Raw genomic sequence first — 18816 nt, 5'->3', positions numbered from 1 at the left:
CTAAGTTACCTAGGTAGGTAGGTAGGTAGGTACCTTAGTTACCTAAGGTATCTTCTACCTTGTCCTCAGATACCCTACCTTTCGTACTTGCTGCAACTTGTGCTGCAAGGCACACTAGCCGCATAGGTAAGGTAAAATGGAAGGAAGGTGTATGCATCCTGCATGGTCCCTTCCGGCTGAGACTCGACCTCGTTCTCGTTCTCGTGTTGCCTGTAGCATAGGTGGTGTAGCACATCTGCCTTGGCTTGTGACACCTTCACAAAACACAAAAAAACGACAAACGGAAATTTTGTTCCTAGAAACACTTGACGAATAAAAAAGAAAAAAAAGAAACTTTTCAGGTCTGCTAAATTTCCATTGTCAGTCTCCAATCAGTTTTCTTTCGGTCAAGTGGCCACATCGGTCTGGTACCTCACCTAGCGCCTCGTACCGTCTGTATCTATGTCTCGCGATCTTGGAACGGCCGAGGTACAAGTGCCCATAGTCAAACAAGAGTTATCCACAATTTTGGCTCTAGTCAAGATCGTCAAAGACTTTCTTTTTTCACCGCCCCAAAAACCATTGAGTTTGTGACGTACCCAACTGAGGCTCTTACGAATAGGTACACTGTACACTGCATATTGGTAGGTAAGGAGGTATCTAACCCTAGCTAGGTAAGGTAACTATCAACATGATGTACAGCGTCACCTAACCGGACATCTATCTAGGCCAGGTAACTTGCAATCATACGTACCCACACACCTACCTTACCTACCTACATAGGCACTGTTCCTAGATACCTCCGGTGTCTACCCTACACAAAGCACATGGACTGGGACGGATGAAAGGATGTACGAATAGCCACCGATGATGCTACAGAGAAACCACAGACAACCCAAACTTTCACCCGCGTCTCGTCCACTTCAGGTTCAACCATAACACTTTGAGTTAGGGTTGTACAGGTTATCACCTTGAAGCACCCTCATCATGCAAGCAGCCATACAGCCGCCCACCTTTTTCGGCGTGTCCTCGAGACCAGCCCCCCCAGGTGAGGCAATCTACCTCTTTCAAGCTTGGTATGCCGAGTTTCGGACCCCTTTGAGTTCTCAATGAGGCCACCCTCCCTCTTCTCCGCGTTTCACAGAGGGGCCGAATGAGGGGCGCTGGTTGAAGATTCAAGACAAATCAGAGGCGCCTCTAGCTGGTCACGGCTGGCTTAATTATGTTGCAAAGGCCACATGTAGCGGCAGGCACAGATATTTTTGTTCGCTGACGGGGGATTGGCGTGCTGGATCAACGGCCTCCTAGTCCAGGGTCTAGCTGTCAGGTCTACCCAGCTAGCGTCAAGCCGTCTACCACCTACTAGTTTACACAAGTTGTAATTCTGACAAGCCTGCCACGGACCTTGCGGCTTTATCTTATTTCTTGATCTAATCCAATTCCTTTGATGCTAGCTAACTGTGCCTAATTGACGTACCTCATTGCACTACAGGTGTCTCAGGCGGCGGCCGCATCCCTAACAGAAGTCGTTTCCTCAGCCGTGCTACTGCACAAAACCAAGGATGCAACGCCTTGGTTGCTCTCAGCTTGTATTTCTGGGAGCAACGAGAAACAAGAGAAAGAAAAAAAAAAGGTTTCCCCGTTTCCCGTGGTCCTGTGGACTAGCAACGGGCCACAAGGCGTTAAACTGGCCGTGTGCCTGATTGTGCCGTGTCAGACCCCATCGTGCACGCCTTCTTCTTCTTGTCTCTTTTTTTTTTTACTTTTTTTGTGGATATATGTCTTGAACACAAAACTATCTACATCGGATCCCAATATTATAAATGAATTCTCCATGCCCGCATCTATTCGACTGAGAGAAGTAACATGAAGGAGGCGCTCGCGAATCTTTAATCCCACAACCCGGCCCGAGTTCGATGATACTGCAACGACGCCATTCAAGTCGCTATCGTTACACAAGACATAAACTGCTGTAGCAAGAGCAGCAGGAACCCGTCTTTATATTGAGCTGCGCATCATCTTCGTTCTGATGGCCTGGTCTTTTCGGTGTACTGTGCAAACCGGACATCCCTCGCCGAATTAAGAAGAGCACGAGAACCATCATACCTGATTCGACGCAGGTGTTTTTCTTCCTCGAGTTCTCTTGTCACGAATTGCTGCTCAGTCATTCACGCTACATCATACCACGCCGCACAATCACTCTCCAGGGTTTTGCAATATTCGACGCAATGGGGCGCAACTTTCCTGAGCTGCTAGTCAAGGACCTGAAGAACTCGGCATCAATCTTTACATCCAGGCATATGACATTAGGCCCTCCAGAACCAACTCTACTTACTGAGGAACCGGAAATACATGACGACTGCCCCGTTATGGCAAGATCAGATAGGCCCCCGTCTTGCTACCAGCTGCCTAAACTTAAAAGAGTATGTTACTACGGAGAAGTGCTGTCCTATCAACGAAGGCGTGCCTAGCCTTGGATCCCTTGGTTATTTATTGCTTCGGTATTGCGAAAGGATAAATGCTCCCCTCATAAAAAATACACGGATTTCAAAAGCTGACATTTCTTCAAAAATCCCCAGTTATCTGCGGTGGTTCCTAATCTTGACCCGGCGACTTGGCTATTCGAACAGGACATAGAACCGGTATCATCTTCAAGCAGTGAATCATCAAGATCCTCTTTTGAGATGGAATCAATTCCCACACGGCCCCGCCAAGAGTCTGTAATAACAAACGGTACAATCACCTCCGAAAGGCCATGTATGAGCAAATCCAACACCTCAAAAAGTTCAGCAAATCATGACCGCCACCACCGCCAAAAGAGCTGGGTGGATTTGGATCCCGACTCAACCGACACCGAGGCAAGCAAATCATCTTCTGAAACGAAGCCCTCTACCGGAAGTTCCTCTCAGAATGCCACAAAATTCAAAAAGTCACCATCACTCAACGGACACGGACAAGGCACGCGACGCTTTTTTGCCCTTCAGCAGACCCGGTCTACAGAGAGGCGTGACGAGGAGCCGTCTCCCACAAGGAAAAGTACAACTGTAGTGACATCTAGTAATAAGAAGACATCAAGTTCTGTCAGCAGCCGGACTGAGGACATCTCAGCAGGGAAAGGCAGTTTGCTCTCGACTAGGAGAGCATCTGTAGTCCGCACCTTGTCACATATCGACACAAGCCTAGGATCGCCTAAAAATAACATGGAGTTCTCATCACCAGTTTGGCGCTCACCGCAAGATTCGCAACAAGGACCACCAATTCCGCTACCGCCGGATGTTGTCGAGACGCTTACGGTTTGCACATCTTCTTTCCCTGAGACGATGCTGCTGTGCTCCAGCCTATCTGTTGAGACGATCAGGACATATTCGCGCAAAGTCAAGCGACCTGGTTCTCCGGAAAACAGCGAGGCTCGCAAGCTTCTCCTGGAAGGTTCCACCCCGACTCACCCAACCATGCCGCCAACACCACCACAATCGGCAGGCTTCTCCCGCTGGCGCTTCTCCAGCATGTTGTCGCCGATGAAGTCGACAGCCTCATTTATGACCTCTAGCAGCGGCAACAGCAACAACAATCACGGTGAACAGCCACGGTACTCAACAGAAAGTAACCCATCACGCACCGGCAGGCGATCATCCAAGACCCAAGTTGGCCGTGGTAGCCCTGCGCCGGCGCACCCAGACTTCGCACGGTTCAAGTCTATCTTTCCAGGCGTGGCAGATTATCTCTGCGACGCGCTCTATGCCCACATTGTTGTGTACAACTACATAGTTCTGTTCTGCGGCCCTGCGACCTTCTCTGCCAAACCCTCCCGCGTCTCCAGCCCACGCTCAGCGACGAAAACAGATTTCTGCCCATCCCCGGCGCCACGAGTCCAAAGCAGTAGCAGCAGCACTACCACGAATACCTCCACAACCACCACCACCCCTACTACCACCAACTCTCCAAACAACAAGCAAAACCACAAGGTCCCGAAAAAGGCTGCCCATGTTCTCGGAATCGCCAGGCCAGCCACCACAGTATTGTCCTCCCCACGTGCTACAGACGCCTTCCACGCTCACCTGGCCGAGGCGACGCGAGCATCCCTGGTACGTGTTAGCGCCACGGACCTGGAGATTGTCGAAGTCGGGCCCAAAAAGACGAGCAGCAGCAGCGGCAGTGGCAGCAACGCCCAGTCCCCTCAAAAGATTTCCCGCAAGCAATCGCGCAGCGAAGAAGACGGCGCTGCTGAGCAAGACGAGAATGCACCGCTGCGTGCACTCAGGGACGCGCTGGGGTCGTGCATCGTGCGCCTTATCAAAACTATGATGCTCATGTCCTCTTCCCCTTCTTCTCCCTCTTGCTGTCCCAACGACGACGAGATTGACATCGCGCCGGAGGGGGGCAGGGTCGGTGCCTCAGATCCCGTCGACTCGTTGCTCGTCCGGACCCTTTGCGAGATGGTCAAGTGCTGCGAGGATGTTGACTGAAAGAGGCAGAAAAGGAAATGCGGCATTGAGAATACCAAATTTGAATAACAAATGGGGAAACGACTTTGTGATCGTACATTTTGGGCTTCCTCCGTTTACAGGATCACTACCTTTTTTTTCTTTTTTTTTTTCTGATTATCCATTCATTCATCATCTGGCATCAAATCTCCTTTGTCAACGGTATCGCATTTTTTTTGTCGAAGGTTTTCAGACTCACGACTTTGACGTTTTCCTTTGTTCAACAACTGATTTCTTTTTGGTCTCCTTATGGGGGGATTTAAAAAATTTCTTTTCTATTTTCTTTTGTCTACCCATTGTATAGTTTATCAGCGAAACCGGAATTCATCAACGGCGAGGGAAAGGGGGGTACGAGGCTGAAAATCTTAGTTTTAATACCTTTTTTTTTCTTTCTTCTTCTTTTGTTTATTCTTCCTTTTGGGGGCTGTTTTTGAAAAGAATGTCATGCAGTCTCCATGTCTTGAGAGGAATGTGCTAAGGGTTTTATTTGGCACATGTTCATTCACGAAGAACGAGGTATTATAGCTGATCTACTTGTCAGTCTCTTGGAGAGGAAACATAAATAGAATGTCATTGGAGGAGAAAACCTTGTACGAATCTTTGTCAAAATGGTCATGTCCCCCGTATAGGAAGAAGGCGTATTTGCCGCTCTATACCAACACCTTGAGCGTTGAACCAGACTTTGGGTCAGCAGAAGATGCCAGAGTCCTTATTGTCATCATGTTCCGAACAAGAGAGCACACGCTCTTTTCAAAACAAAGTGAAAGTGAATGAATGATTGATTTATTGACTTGCTGTCATGGTCCGCCACACATTATTCCTCCTCTTTTATGTTTAAATATTTCTCGCTTAAGTCATCGTAATAGATAAAAATAAAGATAAAAATGAATCCCCTCCCGGATCCGCCACCCCCTAACTGCTGTTTACTTCGATAATGAGAAAACTGGCCAGTGTCGTCGAATCATGGGGATGCATGATCCACAACAATTGCTGACCTCGAAGGGTTGTCCTACTTGCATACCCGGAAACGTACATCCCTTCGCTTCGGATGCTGAACAGGTCTTTCGCGGAGCCAGCTCTTGGTTATAATCATACACTCAAGCGGCGACTGGTTCACTTGAACCTGCTTGTTATCCCCCTCTTGACGAACATTTTTCCATCTCGCATCACCCCCATAAGCTCCCATCGCCCGAGGCATGGATGCAGGTGCTTCCGTCTCTTGTATAGTTCCCGCTTTCTTCCTATTCTTTCTTGTGCTCTCATCACCTGAACGCACAAATAACGCCGGCAGGAATAGCAGGGTTATCGATACTGGACCCGAGTTCAAATGCCAAATGATTAATTCCTCCTCTTGCTGATGCAATCAATGCACGATCTCTCGCACAATCATCCACTGCTGGGCTCAATGAGCCACAGCCCGATTTCTCTGCATGACCTAGTACACCGGGTACGACGGGAGGGAGGAGGACCGAAAATCGGCCATAGTGCGGTGCGCAGGTACCCATAGCAACAGTGTGCAATGTTATGGTGGTCCTGCCCGTCGGCGACACAGTCGCCACGGGAGCTGCGCCGCTGTATGCAGTTAGGATTACCGTAAAAAAAGAACTACCGAACAGTCTGTCGATTATACCAGAACCAAAGCCCTTGCAGCTCTTCTTTGTTGCCAAGACCATCAACAACTAGCTCTGGTTCAGATCTTGGTGTTTTGAAGGCTAGTCAAGACCCGCGACTGGTCTCCAATGAATTTGCGTCGGTATTCTATAATGGCGCGGCCAATTTCGTCCATGTCGCGAACCTTTTGGGCACGGCAATCGGCTAGCAGGTCTCGGAGACCAGTAATGAACCTGCTCTTCTCCTCGCCATCGGCAAAGTCATCCGCTTGACCCAGCTCCATCAGGATTTGATCATCTGTTTGTCGCAAAGAAAATTCAGGCAAGAGTCAGCGTCCAAAAAGAGGGATGCGACCTTGAGAGCTATCCTCGTTAGCAGTACGGATGGGGATGATTTGCTGACTTACCTCTGGGAACCATGGATTTGAAATGCTGGAAACCACATTCTGGATCGTTGCACTTCTTTTGGGTGAGTTCGTTCAGACACAATGCTTGTTTTGGGTTGATCTTGTTAGTGTAGGTGAGTGATTTCAGTCCACCAGTCACAGTTTCCGCATATTTCGGATGGAAGCGGTACGATCTGAAGTATGTCAATGGACTCTCGTAAGGGGTGAAGGAGGGCACTTCGTCTTCTTTGGGATCGGTAGGGGCCTACTGGCAAGTTAGCTTGATCCACGCACATTGGGTTAAACCGTGTTTACTTCTCCATTGGTATCGACCGTGCGCTCCGTGTCGTCGTTGGCGTTGACGACGTCAGAAATCATTCGCACGTCTGGTGAGCTTTCTTCGACCCTCTCGCGTGAGATCGTTTCTGTGGCTGGGGCTGGCGTTGTTTCAAAATGAAGCTGAGACTCGTCGGATGAGGTTGAGCCCGAATTGGTATCTCTAGGTGATGGAGGTGCGCTTTCGTCGACCTGACCCGATTCAGGAGTGGAAGTACTGGATGCCATCACATTGTCAATTTGAGGGGACTCCTTTGATGCTGAGACACTGGTTTCGGGTTCGGATGATTTGCTTGCGAGCGGAGCATCTGCAATTGCGATATGTGTGATTGAGTCCTGATCGTTGAGCGCGTCGTTACTGTTTTTATTGTTGACGGAGACAGTGGTGGCCGGTTCAATTGTCTTCTCTTTCGGTGACTCCTGAGCAGGCGCAAGATCTTCGACAGTCGGCTTGCCCGTGTCCAACTGCATCGGTTCACCATCTTCAGCGTCAGCTGAAAGGGCCGAAGAAGCGGTTTGTGAAATCTGTGTTGAGGACTTTTCGGCGGATTTGCGGGCTTCATCAGCAGGTTGAGGAAGCTGTTCTTGCTCGTCCGGCTGCTGTGGTACAACAGGCTCGCCAGGCAGATCAGAATCAATGGGCTCAGCTTCTAACTGCCGAAGCTCCTCTGCTAGCTTCTCCCTCTCAGCAGCCTCTGTTTCGATCTCGCGTCTGAGTTGAGCAGCCTTTTGCTCAAGTAATTTGAGCTTGGTCTTCTTCTCCAATAGTTTCGCCTCGATTTTTGGCAGTTGCACGCTGGTAATACGTATGCGACGATCGCCGTCTGCGGCAATAGCCTGGGAAGCCGGGCGCACTGGTGGAGCTGTTGAAGAACCAAGTTGACCGTAGCCATGCTTGGATTGGGCGCCCTGTGGAATTTGTTCAGGAAATCTAGAAATAGTCGCAGAGGCTGCTTCGGAGATGAGCTGAGCAGACGGTAGGTCTGTACTCTCAACATCGCTGGAGGAGACAGCCCTTTGCCCGGGGGCTGTATTTCGAATATGCTCAGCAAGGTCTCTGGATGGCTCCTTAAAGTCCGGGGTCGAGGTTGTAACATCGGGCGTTTGCGAGCCCGATCCAGCCATTCTCTTTTTTGCCTCTGCGGCTGCAATTTTAGCACGCATCCTGAGAATATCACTATCAAGCCTACTGAGCTTGGCAGGTGGAACGTTTGAGTTGCTTCTAGTCATGTTCTTCCTCGGTGTTCCGTCCGATAATGGCGGGAAATCTCTAACCACGGGACCCCGGTTGGGAGTCTCAACCCGTGAAGAGGAAGACGCACTGTGACCTCCGGGCGAATCGACTTCCATCTCCACGTCATCGTCCGAATCCTCGCTAATATCAATCACGAAAGAGTCTTGTCGATGCTGTCCATATGGTCGTTTTGGTGTACCCACAGTCGCTGAATAGTCGACAAAGTCTGCTGCGACCGGTCGTTTCCGCGACGAATTCGGCCCTAGATTTGCCGTAGATAATGAAAGTCCCGGGATAGATGACCTTGTCCCTGTCTGTGCGGCGTTCGAGACGGATGGGCTGGAGACAATATGTAGTGGTTGGGCAGCAACGGATGTGTTTAGTACTGGATTAGCCGTGCTGCCAGTTGGAATAACCGTCGATGGAACCGAGGAAGGTCGTGGGATAGAGGGGCCAGAGTCTACTGCTGGTGGCGTGGGTTGTTTAGTTGGCTGTGGTGTAGCGGTGGCTGCCAACTGCTTCTGTGCCTGGCGTGATTTGAGTGCCTCAAGCTTCTTCTTGAGCAGTGCCTCTTTGTCCGCCTTGAACTTTGGCTTGGTAACAGAAGCCGAATCCATTTCTTTCCGAAGAGCCAGAGGTGCTGTTGGGGCCGATGGGGGCGGCGCGTTCTGCATGGCAGCTGGTGCACGTGGAATCGAGGGTCCGGTTGGTGCTGCTGGGGGAGGTGCCACAGACACAGGTACTGGCGATTGCGTCGGGGCTGGAGATGCCGTCGCCGGCTTTGACGAGGCCGCTGGGACTGAAGTTGGTTTGTTGGCGGCAGCCTTGGCAGCTAGCAAACGCGCAATGCGATCCTTCCGCTCCTCTGTCTTGTCCTTCGGTGCGGGCGTGCTACTATCCGATGCGGTCGTTGGCGCAGGCTTTGCCGGTTTAACAGGCTGCGCGGCAGGTTTAACAGGAAGGTTAGGGGGGAGCAAGTTCAATTCGTTAAACAAAGATTTGACTGTAGCCTCATCAAAACCCTCGTCGAGGTAGGTCTGATATTTGACGCCCAAAGGAAGGAGCCTCAAAATAGCCTTTTGAGCTTCCTTTTTGGCCTCATCGACTGATTTAAATTGAGGGACCGGCTCCAAGGGCTGTGCCAGTGCATTTTCAACAGTACCTGCATTCTTTTGCAAGCCTAGTCCAGGTAGCGATGGCCTCATGCCCTGGCTCGAGCCATTCAATGCCGTCGAGGGCAATTCTGCCCGACTGACCTCATTGGGAGACAAATGAGGCGAGTACGAGTTTTGCCGGGCATTGTCAACAGGCCGTGGTTTTTGATTCACGCTGCTGGTTTGTGCCTGGGTGACGTCGTCGGGCTGAGGATCATATAAATCATCGAAATCGGCGTCGGATAGCTCCCCTTCCTCCATTACCTCCTGTGTATTTTGAACGGGTGGTTTGGGTAAAGGAGATGGCTGTGATGAGGTTTCTGCCGGCTGCAGAGTAGTTGCGGAACTGGTGGAAATCTGTTGTTGGTAGTTTGCCTTTGCAGGAGGTGGCGGTGGAGGTATCCATGACTGTTGATGGGGTTGCGGCGTAGGTCCGTTGCTTGCAGACGCCAAAGGACCTCCAAAACCGAGACCTGGTATCTGTGTCGAGTTGTAACCGAACGAGTTCTGAGAAGTCAAATAACTGGTGGATGAAGTTTGCTCGCTCGGTGTGTTATGGTACGGCGTTGAAAGCTGCTGGGTTTGCGATGGAATTGTCGGGTAAGGGTAGAAACCTGAAGGGTCGTATGGCCATTGCCCGTGACCCGAGGCATACTGCGACATCGCAAAGAGATTTCAGAAGTCGACAAAGGAGAGGAGAGTAGTGGCTGAACAACAGCTGACGACACGAGTTAGTCGCAAGACGCGATGAGAATCTACTGCTTTCGATAAGCTCTCGCGGCAGTACAAATAATCGGCCACGGCCGAGTCGACGACCAGCACCTCGATTGAAAAATAAAAGCAACGATCGACTTACTCTTCCTAAGAAAGTGAAACACAGAGATGGTATCCCAGGATGAAATTTCCCGTTGGAATACAGATGCCGAGTGACCGCTTGGGCATCGAAAGAAGACAAAGAAAAAAAATTGCGACAGTAGCCAGCCTGGAGGTGCCTAGATGATCAAGCGCGCAGCTTGTGGGCGAATTTTGAGCGAGCGTTACTTTTTCTCAAGTCGTGTTTCATCATATGAATCAATCACAAAGAGGTAAGGTATAGTCCTGATTGTAAATGCCGATGTCGAGAGGATAGACGGCTGGTTGCAAGCTCGTGGGCAAACAGGGAACGACGTGTTTCGTCTTGTGACCTGAAATCAATCACGAAAATCGCGATGTCGAAATTCCTTGATCGGTCAGTCTCCACTTTGCCGCCAAGCCGCGCTGCCGCGTACTCGTAGTAGCTCCTACCTAGTAGACGCGCGGCAAGGTCATAGGGTTGACGGATTGTCGCTTGTCCCATTTTGGCCTAGTGGATCTGCAATTGCATTAATCCATTTATGGCAGTAGCTTTGTTTACTATCCTATCCTCCCTGGCAACCCGCATTTACGCGGAGCACAGGGCAGCCAGTGACTTCATGGCGTTCGTTTTTGCATTGCCTTGCATAAGCTTCCATGTTATTTACAACGGCGTCTGTTCTAATCCATCTATCGTCTACACAAATCAAGGGACTTTCTTTAAGTGCTGAATGGCAGACTGAAACTGACGGATTCTTCTGGACGATAACCGTTAACATTCTAGCCATTGTTTTGTTTCTCTTTTCGCCGTTCCGCTTTTCGTGGTTACCATCGCTTGTTTGTCTTTGGCTTTGCACTCTCCTCATTGCTCGACGTCATGATTGTGCGCGACACTGAACTTGTCTGGATGAATTGACGAAACTTGACCTTTTATACTACCTACCTACCTGGCATAATCACACAAGATGTCGGGCTCATTACGAAATAATCCCTTCATGAGGGGCGCGTCGCCATCACAATCCTCATCATCTCCGGCAGGGACCCCCAAAGGCAGGCCGAAATCCACCGCATTTCCGCCGCCTTCGATGCCATTCTCAAACGCTTCCACGGCCACAGGCGCATTAGCTCACCCATCACGAACACAATCACACACAACAAATGCTTTGGTACCACGGCACACGCGCGAAGGCTCGCGCGGAACAACATCTTCAAGCACTTTTGCGCCCTCCTTCATCAAGTCGGAGGAGATGAGGCGCTCGGATACCGTCAGGGGCATCGAGGGCGAAAACGACTTTTCTGGCAAGCGATACGTGTGGCTTAAGGATCCGCAGGCTGCTTTTGTCAAGGGATGGGTTGTCGAGGAGCTGGGATCTGGCAGGATACTAGTCCAATGCGACGATGGCACCGTAAGGCTTGTCCTCTGGATAAATCGAACAATAACACCCCTGAAGGATGGGAGACTTAACAACACCATGACTGACCACACTTATTCCATAGCAACGCGAAGTCGACTCAGAAAGCGTCGACAAGGTCAACCCGGCCAAGTTCGACAAGGCCGAGGACATGGCTGAGCTGACGCATCTGAACGAGGCATCCGTTGTGCACAATTTACATATGCGATACCAGTCAGACCTCATCTACACGTACTCGGGACTCTTCTTGGTGACAGTCAACCCCTACTGCCCACTACCCATATATTCAAACGAATATGTCAACATGTACAAGGGCCGCAGTCGTGAGGATACCAAGCCTCACATCTTCGCCATGGCTGATCATGCCTTTCGGAACCTGGTCGACGAGGGCGAGAACCAAAGCATCCTGGTTACTGGAGAGTCTGGAGCTGGAAAGACAGAAAACACCAAGAAGGTCATTCAGTACCTGGCCGCCGTTGCCCACTCTGAATCGCCCGTCAAGGCCAAGGGACAGTCTCAGCACTCAAATCTGTCGGGTCAAATACTACGTGCCAACCCTATCCTCGAAGCTTTTGGAAACGCCCAGACAGTCCGCAACAACAACTCTTCTCGGTTCGGAAAGTTCATTCGTATTGAATTCAGCAAGAATGGGTCCATTGCAGGGGCGTTCATCGACTGGTACCTGCTAGAAAAATCTCGCGTCGTCCGTATCAACGGCAGCGAACGCAACTACCATGTCTTTTACCAGCTGCTCAAGGGTGCTGACCGGAGGATGAAAGAGGACTTTTTGATAGATGGAATGGACACGGAGGATTTTGCCTACACCCGCGACGGCAATGACATCATCTCGGGTGTGTCAGATCGCGAAGAATGGGAAACTCTTATGGAGGCCTTCCATGTTATGGGCTTCACCACACATGATCAGGCTGCCATTCTACGCACAATCGCCGCGGTTTTGCACTTGGGCAATATCAATCTCGTAAAGGAGAGCCGAGCTGCAGACCAGGCGAGGTTGGCCCCTGATGCGAAATCGTTTGCCGAAAAGGTCTGCAGGTTGCTGGGTATACCTCTGGAACCTTTCTTGCAAGGCCTTTTGCACCCAAAGGTCAAGGCAGGCCGAGAATGGGTTGAAAAGGTACAGACTCCCGAGCAGGTCAGGCTCGGAATCGACGCTCTATCCAAGGGTATATACGAGCGCGCATTCGGCGATCTCGTCACCCGAATCAACCGACAGCTGGATCGCACGGGCATGGGTATGGATGACTCTCGCTTCATTGGCGTGCTAGATATTGCTGGTTTCGAGATTTTTGAGGAGAACAGCTTTGAACAGCTCTGCATCAACTACACAAACGAGAAGCTTCAGCAGTTCTTCAACCACCACATGTTCGTCCTTGAGCAGGAGGAGTACGCCAGGGAGCAAATAGAATGGCAGTTTATCGACTTTGGGCGCGATTTACAGCCGACAATCGATCTTATCGAGCTTCCGAACCCAATAGGTATCTTCTCATGCCTTGACGAGGACAGCGTTATGCCAAAGGCGACAGACGTTACGTTCACAGAGAAGCTACACTCGCTCTGGGACAAGAAGTCAAACAAGTATCGACCATCGAGGTTAAAGCACGGCTTTATTCTCACCCACTACGCCGCGGAGGTTGAGTACTCCACCGACGGCTGGCTGGAGAAGAACAAGGATCCGCTCAACGACAACGTCACAAGGCTTTTGGCTGCGTCTACTGAGAAGCATGTTGCAAATCTATTCGCAGACTGTGCCGAGCAGGATGATGAGTATGGCGGTGTTCGCAGTCGCGTCAAGAAGGGTCTCTTCAGAACTGTCGCTCAAAGGCACAAGGAGCAACTGTCCAGCTTGATGGCGCAGCTTCACTCCACGCACCCACACTTTGTGCGATGTATCCTGCCCAACCACAAAAAGAAGCCAAAGATGTTTAATAATCTGTTGGTTCTCGACCAGCTTCGGTGCAACGGTGTACTAGAGGGTATCCGTATTGCACGGACTGGGTTTCCCAATCGCCTGTCGTTCTCCGAGTTCCGCCAACGATATGAGGTTCTCTGCAAAGACATGCCCAAGGGCTACCTCGAGGGACAGGCGGCAGCATCCATTATACTTGACAAGTTGAGGCTCGACAGGGGACTTTTCCGCGTTGGCCTCACCAAGGTATTCTTTCGGGCCGGTGTGCTTGCCGAGCTTGAAGAGCAGCGCGATGCTCTCATCACCGAGATCATGTCTAGGTTCCAGTCGGTGGCTCGAGGGTTCATGCAGCGAAGGATCGCCTACAAGAGACTTTACAGAGCCGAGGCTACCCGTGTCATTCAACGTAACTTGAACGTCTATCTCAACCTGTGCGACAACCCATGGTGGCAGCTACTTATTCGCATGAAGCCACTGCTGGGAGCAACACGAACGGCCACAGAAGTCAAGCGCCGTGATGAGCTCATCCGCCAGCTCCACGAAAAGATGAAGCAGGAGGAGACGGACAGGCAGCGACTCGAGGAAGAGCGTCGCAGTACACATACAGAGATGATGCGCATCCAGCAGACCCTGGAGAGCGAGCGAGCATTGGCGCTGGACAAGGAAGAGATTTTCAAGCGATTGCAGCTCCGTGAGGTTGAGCTCGAGGAGAAGCTTGCTGGCGCTATTGAAGACCAGGAGCGACTCGAGGATCAGCTGGACAGCCTACTCGACGCCAAGAAGCTCGCCGAAGAGGAGGTCGAAAAGTACCGCACGCAACTGCAGCAGGCAGCTTCGCTGATAGGGAAGCTTGAGGAAGAAAAGACAGATCTTGGCGATCGGCTATCGGCCCTGGAGAAGGAAATGCAGGAGATGTCCCAGCGTCAGTCACAACGGAGCGCCGAGGAGGAGGCTCTGCAAGATGAGATAAAGATGCTGCAGAGCCAGCTTTCTCTCAAGGATCGCAAGGCGCGCGATCTTGAGGGCAAGCTGCTGAAAATTGACCAGGACGCCGAGGTCAAGCTTGTGGCTGCCCAGAAAGAGCTCCAGACCTTCAAGAGCCGGGAGCAGCGTCTCATTGCCGAAAACCGAGATGCACAGCAGCAGCTTTCGAAGTTGTCCAAGACTTCAACGGACTATGAAGATCTCGTCCGCAAGAAGGAGAGCGAGCTTGCTCTGTTGCGCAGTGACAACAAAAAGTACGAGGCGGAGCACCGGTCCTTCGAGGAGCAAAAGAAGACGTTGGCAGCTGAAAAAGAAAAAGCAGCCACACGTCTCCGTGAAGTGCAGGCCGAGATCTCGGCCCTCAAGTCACAACAGTCGCAGCTCCAGCGCGAGGCCGACGATGCCAAGAAACTGCTTCAAGCCCGTCTTTCAGAGGATGCTCAAGCGGACCAGAACCGTCAGGTGCTCGAAGGCCAAATTAAAGATCTCAAGGACGAGCTTTACAAGACGCAGATGGACCTGAGCCGCGAGCGTCAGTCCCGCGACGATGTGCTCCTCTTGGGTGAGCACGAATACCAAAAGCTGCAGGAGGAGTACGAACGTCTCAACGAGTCCAAGATCACCATTGAGAAGGAGCTCTATGCCCAACAAGACACCCTGCGTCGTACTATGGAGGCGCGGGCGACGGCCGAGAAAGAGCGCGATGAGGCTCGCGATGAGATCAGGAAACTTCGTGTCGCCAAGGTCCAGGCCGAGGAGGCTCGTCGGGAGGCTGAGAACGCCGGCGAGCGTGCGGCTCTCAAGATTGCTAGGGAACGTGAGACGAGCCTCAGGAAAGACTTGGACGCGGCCCAAGAACGGCTCAAGTGGTTCGAGGACGAGTGTGCCAAGCTCAATCACCAAGTTGAGGATCTGAACAAGCTGATCCTGTCCTCTGGCGAGTTCGGTCTGAGGAATGATCAGGAAAAGGAGCGTATGCAACGGGAGTTGACTACTGTGAAAGGTCGACTTATGGCGTCAGAAAACGACAATCGTGCTCTCCTCAACAAACTGCAGCAAAAAGGCCTGGAGATTGCCCGATCGACGTCGAGGGCTAGCGAGGCATCTCGTGGTCAAGTCACGGCGTTGTCAAGGGAGAAGGCCAGAGTGGAAGAGCAGAATGTCAAGCTAAACAAACAGCTTGGAGATGCTCAGCTTACTATTGCCGCTCTCGAGAAGAAGGCCGAGAAGCTACAGCTAAACCTGGAAGATCTCAACCTTGAAGTCTCGCGCGAGACAAAGGCTAGCCGCAACGCCGAAAAGACATCTTCAAACTTCACTGCTCAACTGGCAGAAGCAAACCGCACCATCGAGTCGGAGCGTCAGTTAAAGACCCAGGCGCAGAGTACTGTCCGCACTCTGCAAACGACGCTAGACTCTAGAGACAAAGAACTTGTGGAACTTCGGGCCCAGATGCTGAGCATTCTCAAGACTGTTGACCCTGATGCCTTGCCAACCATTGCCCCGGACAACAGCAAGAACGAGATGTTCATAGCCAAGAACTATGATCTCGCCCGCAAGGTAGAGGAGCTACAGCAGAGTCTTCGTGTGCAGACGGCTGCTCGCCAAACCGCCGAGAACCAGGTTGCAGAGCTCAGAGCTCAAAAGCACGATTCGCCACGTCCACGTCTCGAAGAGATCAACCCTAACGAGGCCCCCTTCAATGTTTCACCGACACAGAGAAAGTCCAAGATTAATGGTCGTCACTATTCGACTGCCTCCACACCGCCGCGTCGCTTCAATGGCGCGGATGGCGACCACCCGCACGACTCGGTGCGCTCCGACCGTACCGCCGACGTCCTAAGCTTCAACAACCGCCAGGATCTCAAGACTGAAGTTGAGGAGCTACAGAACCAGCTTCAGCTTTCCGAGATGAAGAATCGTCACCTTGAAAGCCAGCTGGAACGGGTTACTCCTGGGCCCGATGCCGCCTACGGTGAGGAAAGCCCAAGCGCGCGTCGTCGGGCGCAAAAGCTTGAACAGGCCAACAGTCGACTCCAGGATATGCTAGACGACTCCTCTAAGAAGGTTTCGGCACTGGAGAAGACTGTTCGAACAGGAGAGCTTTCGCTGCGGGACATTCAGACAAGGTCGCACGAGGAGATCCTCGATCTGCTTAACAGTCAGGAGGAGTCACGGCGGTCACTGCTGCTTAGTCACAGGGACGCTGTGGCCGAACTCACGGATATCAAGGAACACTTTGACAAGATGAGGCATGATCGGGCAAAGGTTGAGGTTGACCTCCGCGACGCCAGATCAGAGTTACAAGACATTTCACTGGCGAGAGACCAAGAGGCCGCTAGCCGTAGCCAACTGCTACAGGAGTTTGCCGACCTTCAGATCAGGCTCGATGCCGAGACATCCAAGCTCGCCGACGTAACAGCCAACCTGAACCTGTACAAGAGTCGGGCAGACGAGTACTTCAGCAAGCTGGAACAGGCCGAGATTGCCGTGCTCAAGGCCAACCGTGCTGAGCAATTTGCCCGCAGTCAGGCTCGCGAGGCAGAGGACACTTGTGCCGAGGTCATGTCAGAGCGCCAGCGTATGGATGCGGCGGTCGAGGACCTCCAGCGGCAGAACCAGCGGCTCGAGGAAAAACTCGAGGACTTGTCAACGGATCTCGAGGCGGCGACGCAGGCCAAGCGACGTCTGCAGCACGAGCTTGAGGACTACCGCGCTCAGCGGGCCAATGACATTGAAGACAAGGAGTCGAGCATGGAGCAGACGCGCAAAAAGTATCAGGCAGAGTTCGCCACGCTCACCAAGGAGCTGGATCTGGCTCGCGAGGAGCGCTTGTTCAAACAAGCCGAGGTGGTCCGACTACGCGAGGAGTTGGACGAACTGCGGTCCAAGTGGGACGACGAGGTTCTCAACAGCTCAACGTGGTCCAAGGAGAAGACAAGACTCGAGGCAACACTTGCGGATGTTGTTTCCAGCCGCGACGAGGCCGTCAGCGCGCACAACGAGGCGCAAGGCAAGATTGTCAACCTTCTCTCGCAGGTGCGCACTTTGCGGGCAAACGTCGACGAGGCGTCGGCCGAGCGCGACGCGCTTCTGCGCGAGAAGCGCGGCCTCGAGTCTCGACTCCAAGAGGCCAAGGCCGGCCTTGAGGAGCTATCCAAAGCAGGTGAGAGCCCGAGCCTGCGCAACGCAGCAGGAATGGACAAGGAGATTCTCGAGCTCAAGTCGAGCCTGGCGCACCACGAGGACGTGGCCTCGGCGGCGGTGGAGAAAATGCGGAGAGCCGAAGCACTCGTGGCCGAAGTGCAAAAGGACATGGCGGCCGAGCGCGACAACGCAGCCAAGTTGCAAAAGGAGAAGACGGCCCTCGAGAAGGCACTGTCAGAGGAGAAGGTCAAGTTGGTCAACCTCGAGACCAAGGTCTACCCCAGTGCTGGACAGGTCAAGTTCTTGAACACGAGAATCGAAGAGGTGAGTTTCAACGTAACAGTTTAGATGACAAGGAATATCGCTGACATCCGGATGTCTACACAGCTCGAAAAACAATTACAGGCTCAAGAAGAGCAGCACAACAAGTCTCAGCGGGCGGTGCGTAACGTGGACCGGACGGTCAAGGACCTGCAGTCGCAAATCGAGCGCAAGGACAAGCAGAACGGGCAGCTACAGGACGACCTGACGCGGATGCGCGACAAGGCGGACAAGCTGCTCAAGACGATTGACGAGCTGCAGGCGGCCGACTCGACGGCTCAGCTCAACGCCAGGCGGGCGGAGCGCGAGCTGCGCGAAGAAAAGGAGAAGACCATGCAGTTGGAGCGCGAGCTCGAGGGCTTGAAGGCTTCGGTGCCTAGGCCTGGCAGCAGTAGCATTTCGGGCTACGGGAGTCTAAGGAGGGGGCCCAACGGCACCATCAACTCAAGGAGTGGGTTTGGGAGTCTAGAGGGAGTGGACGAGTTTGGGGGTATTGAGATTCCGAAGCGGAAGAGCAGCATTAGTAGGGCTCCTAGTCTGACTAAGGGGTTCTTGTGATGTTGAGAGGGTGATGGATGTTTTATGTGTTCGCTTGATTGAGAAAACGAGGTCGCATTTGTAATATTCCGGGCGGGCTTGGTTTGCATATTTGGCGGGTAACTTTGGCTTTGTGGCTGGAGCAAGAGCAAGGGTATTTTTTGTTCTTTATCAACTACTGGATTTGGTGCTCTCATGGGTGTCCTTTTTGCGCTCATGGTGGAATTTCTTTTCGCTCGAGTGTTGATCTTTTGCTTCGGTGTTGAATATAATCTACCGTTTATGCCGTTGTATTTATTAAGGCGTCGGCAAGTAAGCATATTTAGAGTCATTGAACGAGTTTATGGTGGTGCAAAAACGTCAAGTTCTAGCACCGTTTGGGGATTTGTGTTGACCCTCGGCCCAGACCGACGACTCCCAGCCGACCAATGTTGTTTGTTTGTGTAGCTTTGCCGTGGTGGGTAGGTATTTTGT

At 52.0% G+C, this 18816-nt stretch overlaps 3 protein-coding genes across 3 annotated transcripts; 2 read left to right on the top strand and 1 right to left on the bottom strand.

The window, feature by feature from the left end:
• Positions 1-2207: 2207 nt before the first annotated feature.
• On the top strand, positions 2208-4445 carry PgNI_10293 (uncharacterized protein; the record flags this gene model as incomplete). Its single annotated transcript, XM_031130266.1, has 2 exons — positions 2208-2402; positions 2559-4445. The coding sequence occupies 2 exons, from the start codon at positions 2208-2210 to the stop codon at positions 4443-4445; spliced, it is 2082 nt and encodes a 693-aa protein (XP_030980283.1).
• Positions 4446-5231: 786 nt separating this feature from the next.
• Positions 5232-10352, bottom strand: PgNI_10292 (uncharacterized protein). The gene is made up of 4 exons (XM_031130265.1): positions 10040-10352; positions 6775-9901; positions 6481-6724; positions 5232-6371 (listed from the first exon to the last, which is right to left on the bottom strand). Exons 2-4 carry the CDS (start codon positions 9844-9846, stop codon positions 6154-6156), a joined length of 3534 nt encoding a protein of 1177 aa, XP_030980284.1. The 5' UTR covers positions 9847-9901; positions 10040-10352; the 3' UTR covers positions 5232-6153.
• Positions 10353-10979: 627 nt separating this feature from the next.
• Positions 10980-18799, top strand: PgNI_10291 (uncharacterized protein; the record flags this gene model as incomplete). Its single annotated transcript, XM_031130264.1, has 3 exons — positions 10980-11420; positions 11512-17808; positions 17872-18799. 3 exons carry the CDS (start codon positions 10980-10982, stop codon positions 18361-18363), a joined length of 7230 nt encoding a protein of 2409 aa, XP_030980285.1. The 3' UTR covers positions 18364-18799.
• Positions 18800-18816: the final 17 nt, after the last annotated feature.

This window comes from Pyricularia grisea, chromosome VII, assembly GCF_004355905.1.
Source record: "Pyricularia grisea strain NI907 chromosome VII, whole genome shotgun sequence".
Classification (NCBI taxonomy): Eukaryota; Fungi; Ascomycota; class Sordariomycetes; order Magnaporthales; family Pyriculariaceae; genus Pyricularia; species Pyricularia grisea.
The sequence above is the reverse complement of the archived record's forward strand: the minus strand, read 5'-3'. Positions and strand labels throughout refer to the sequence as shown.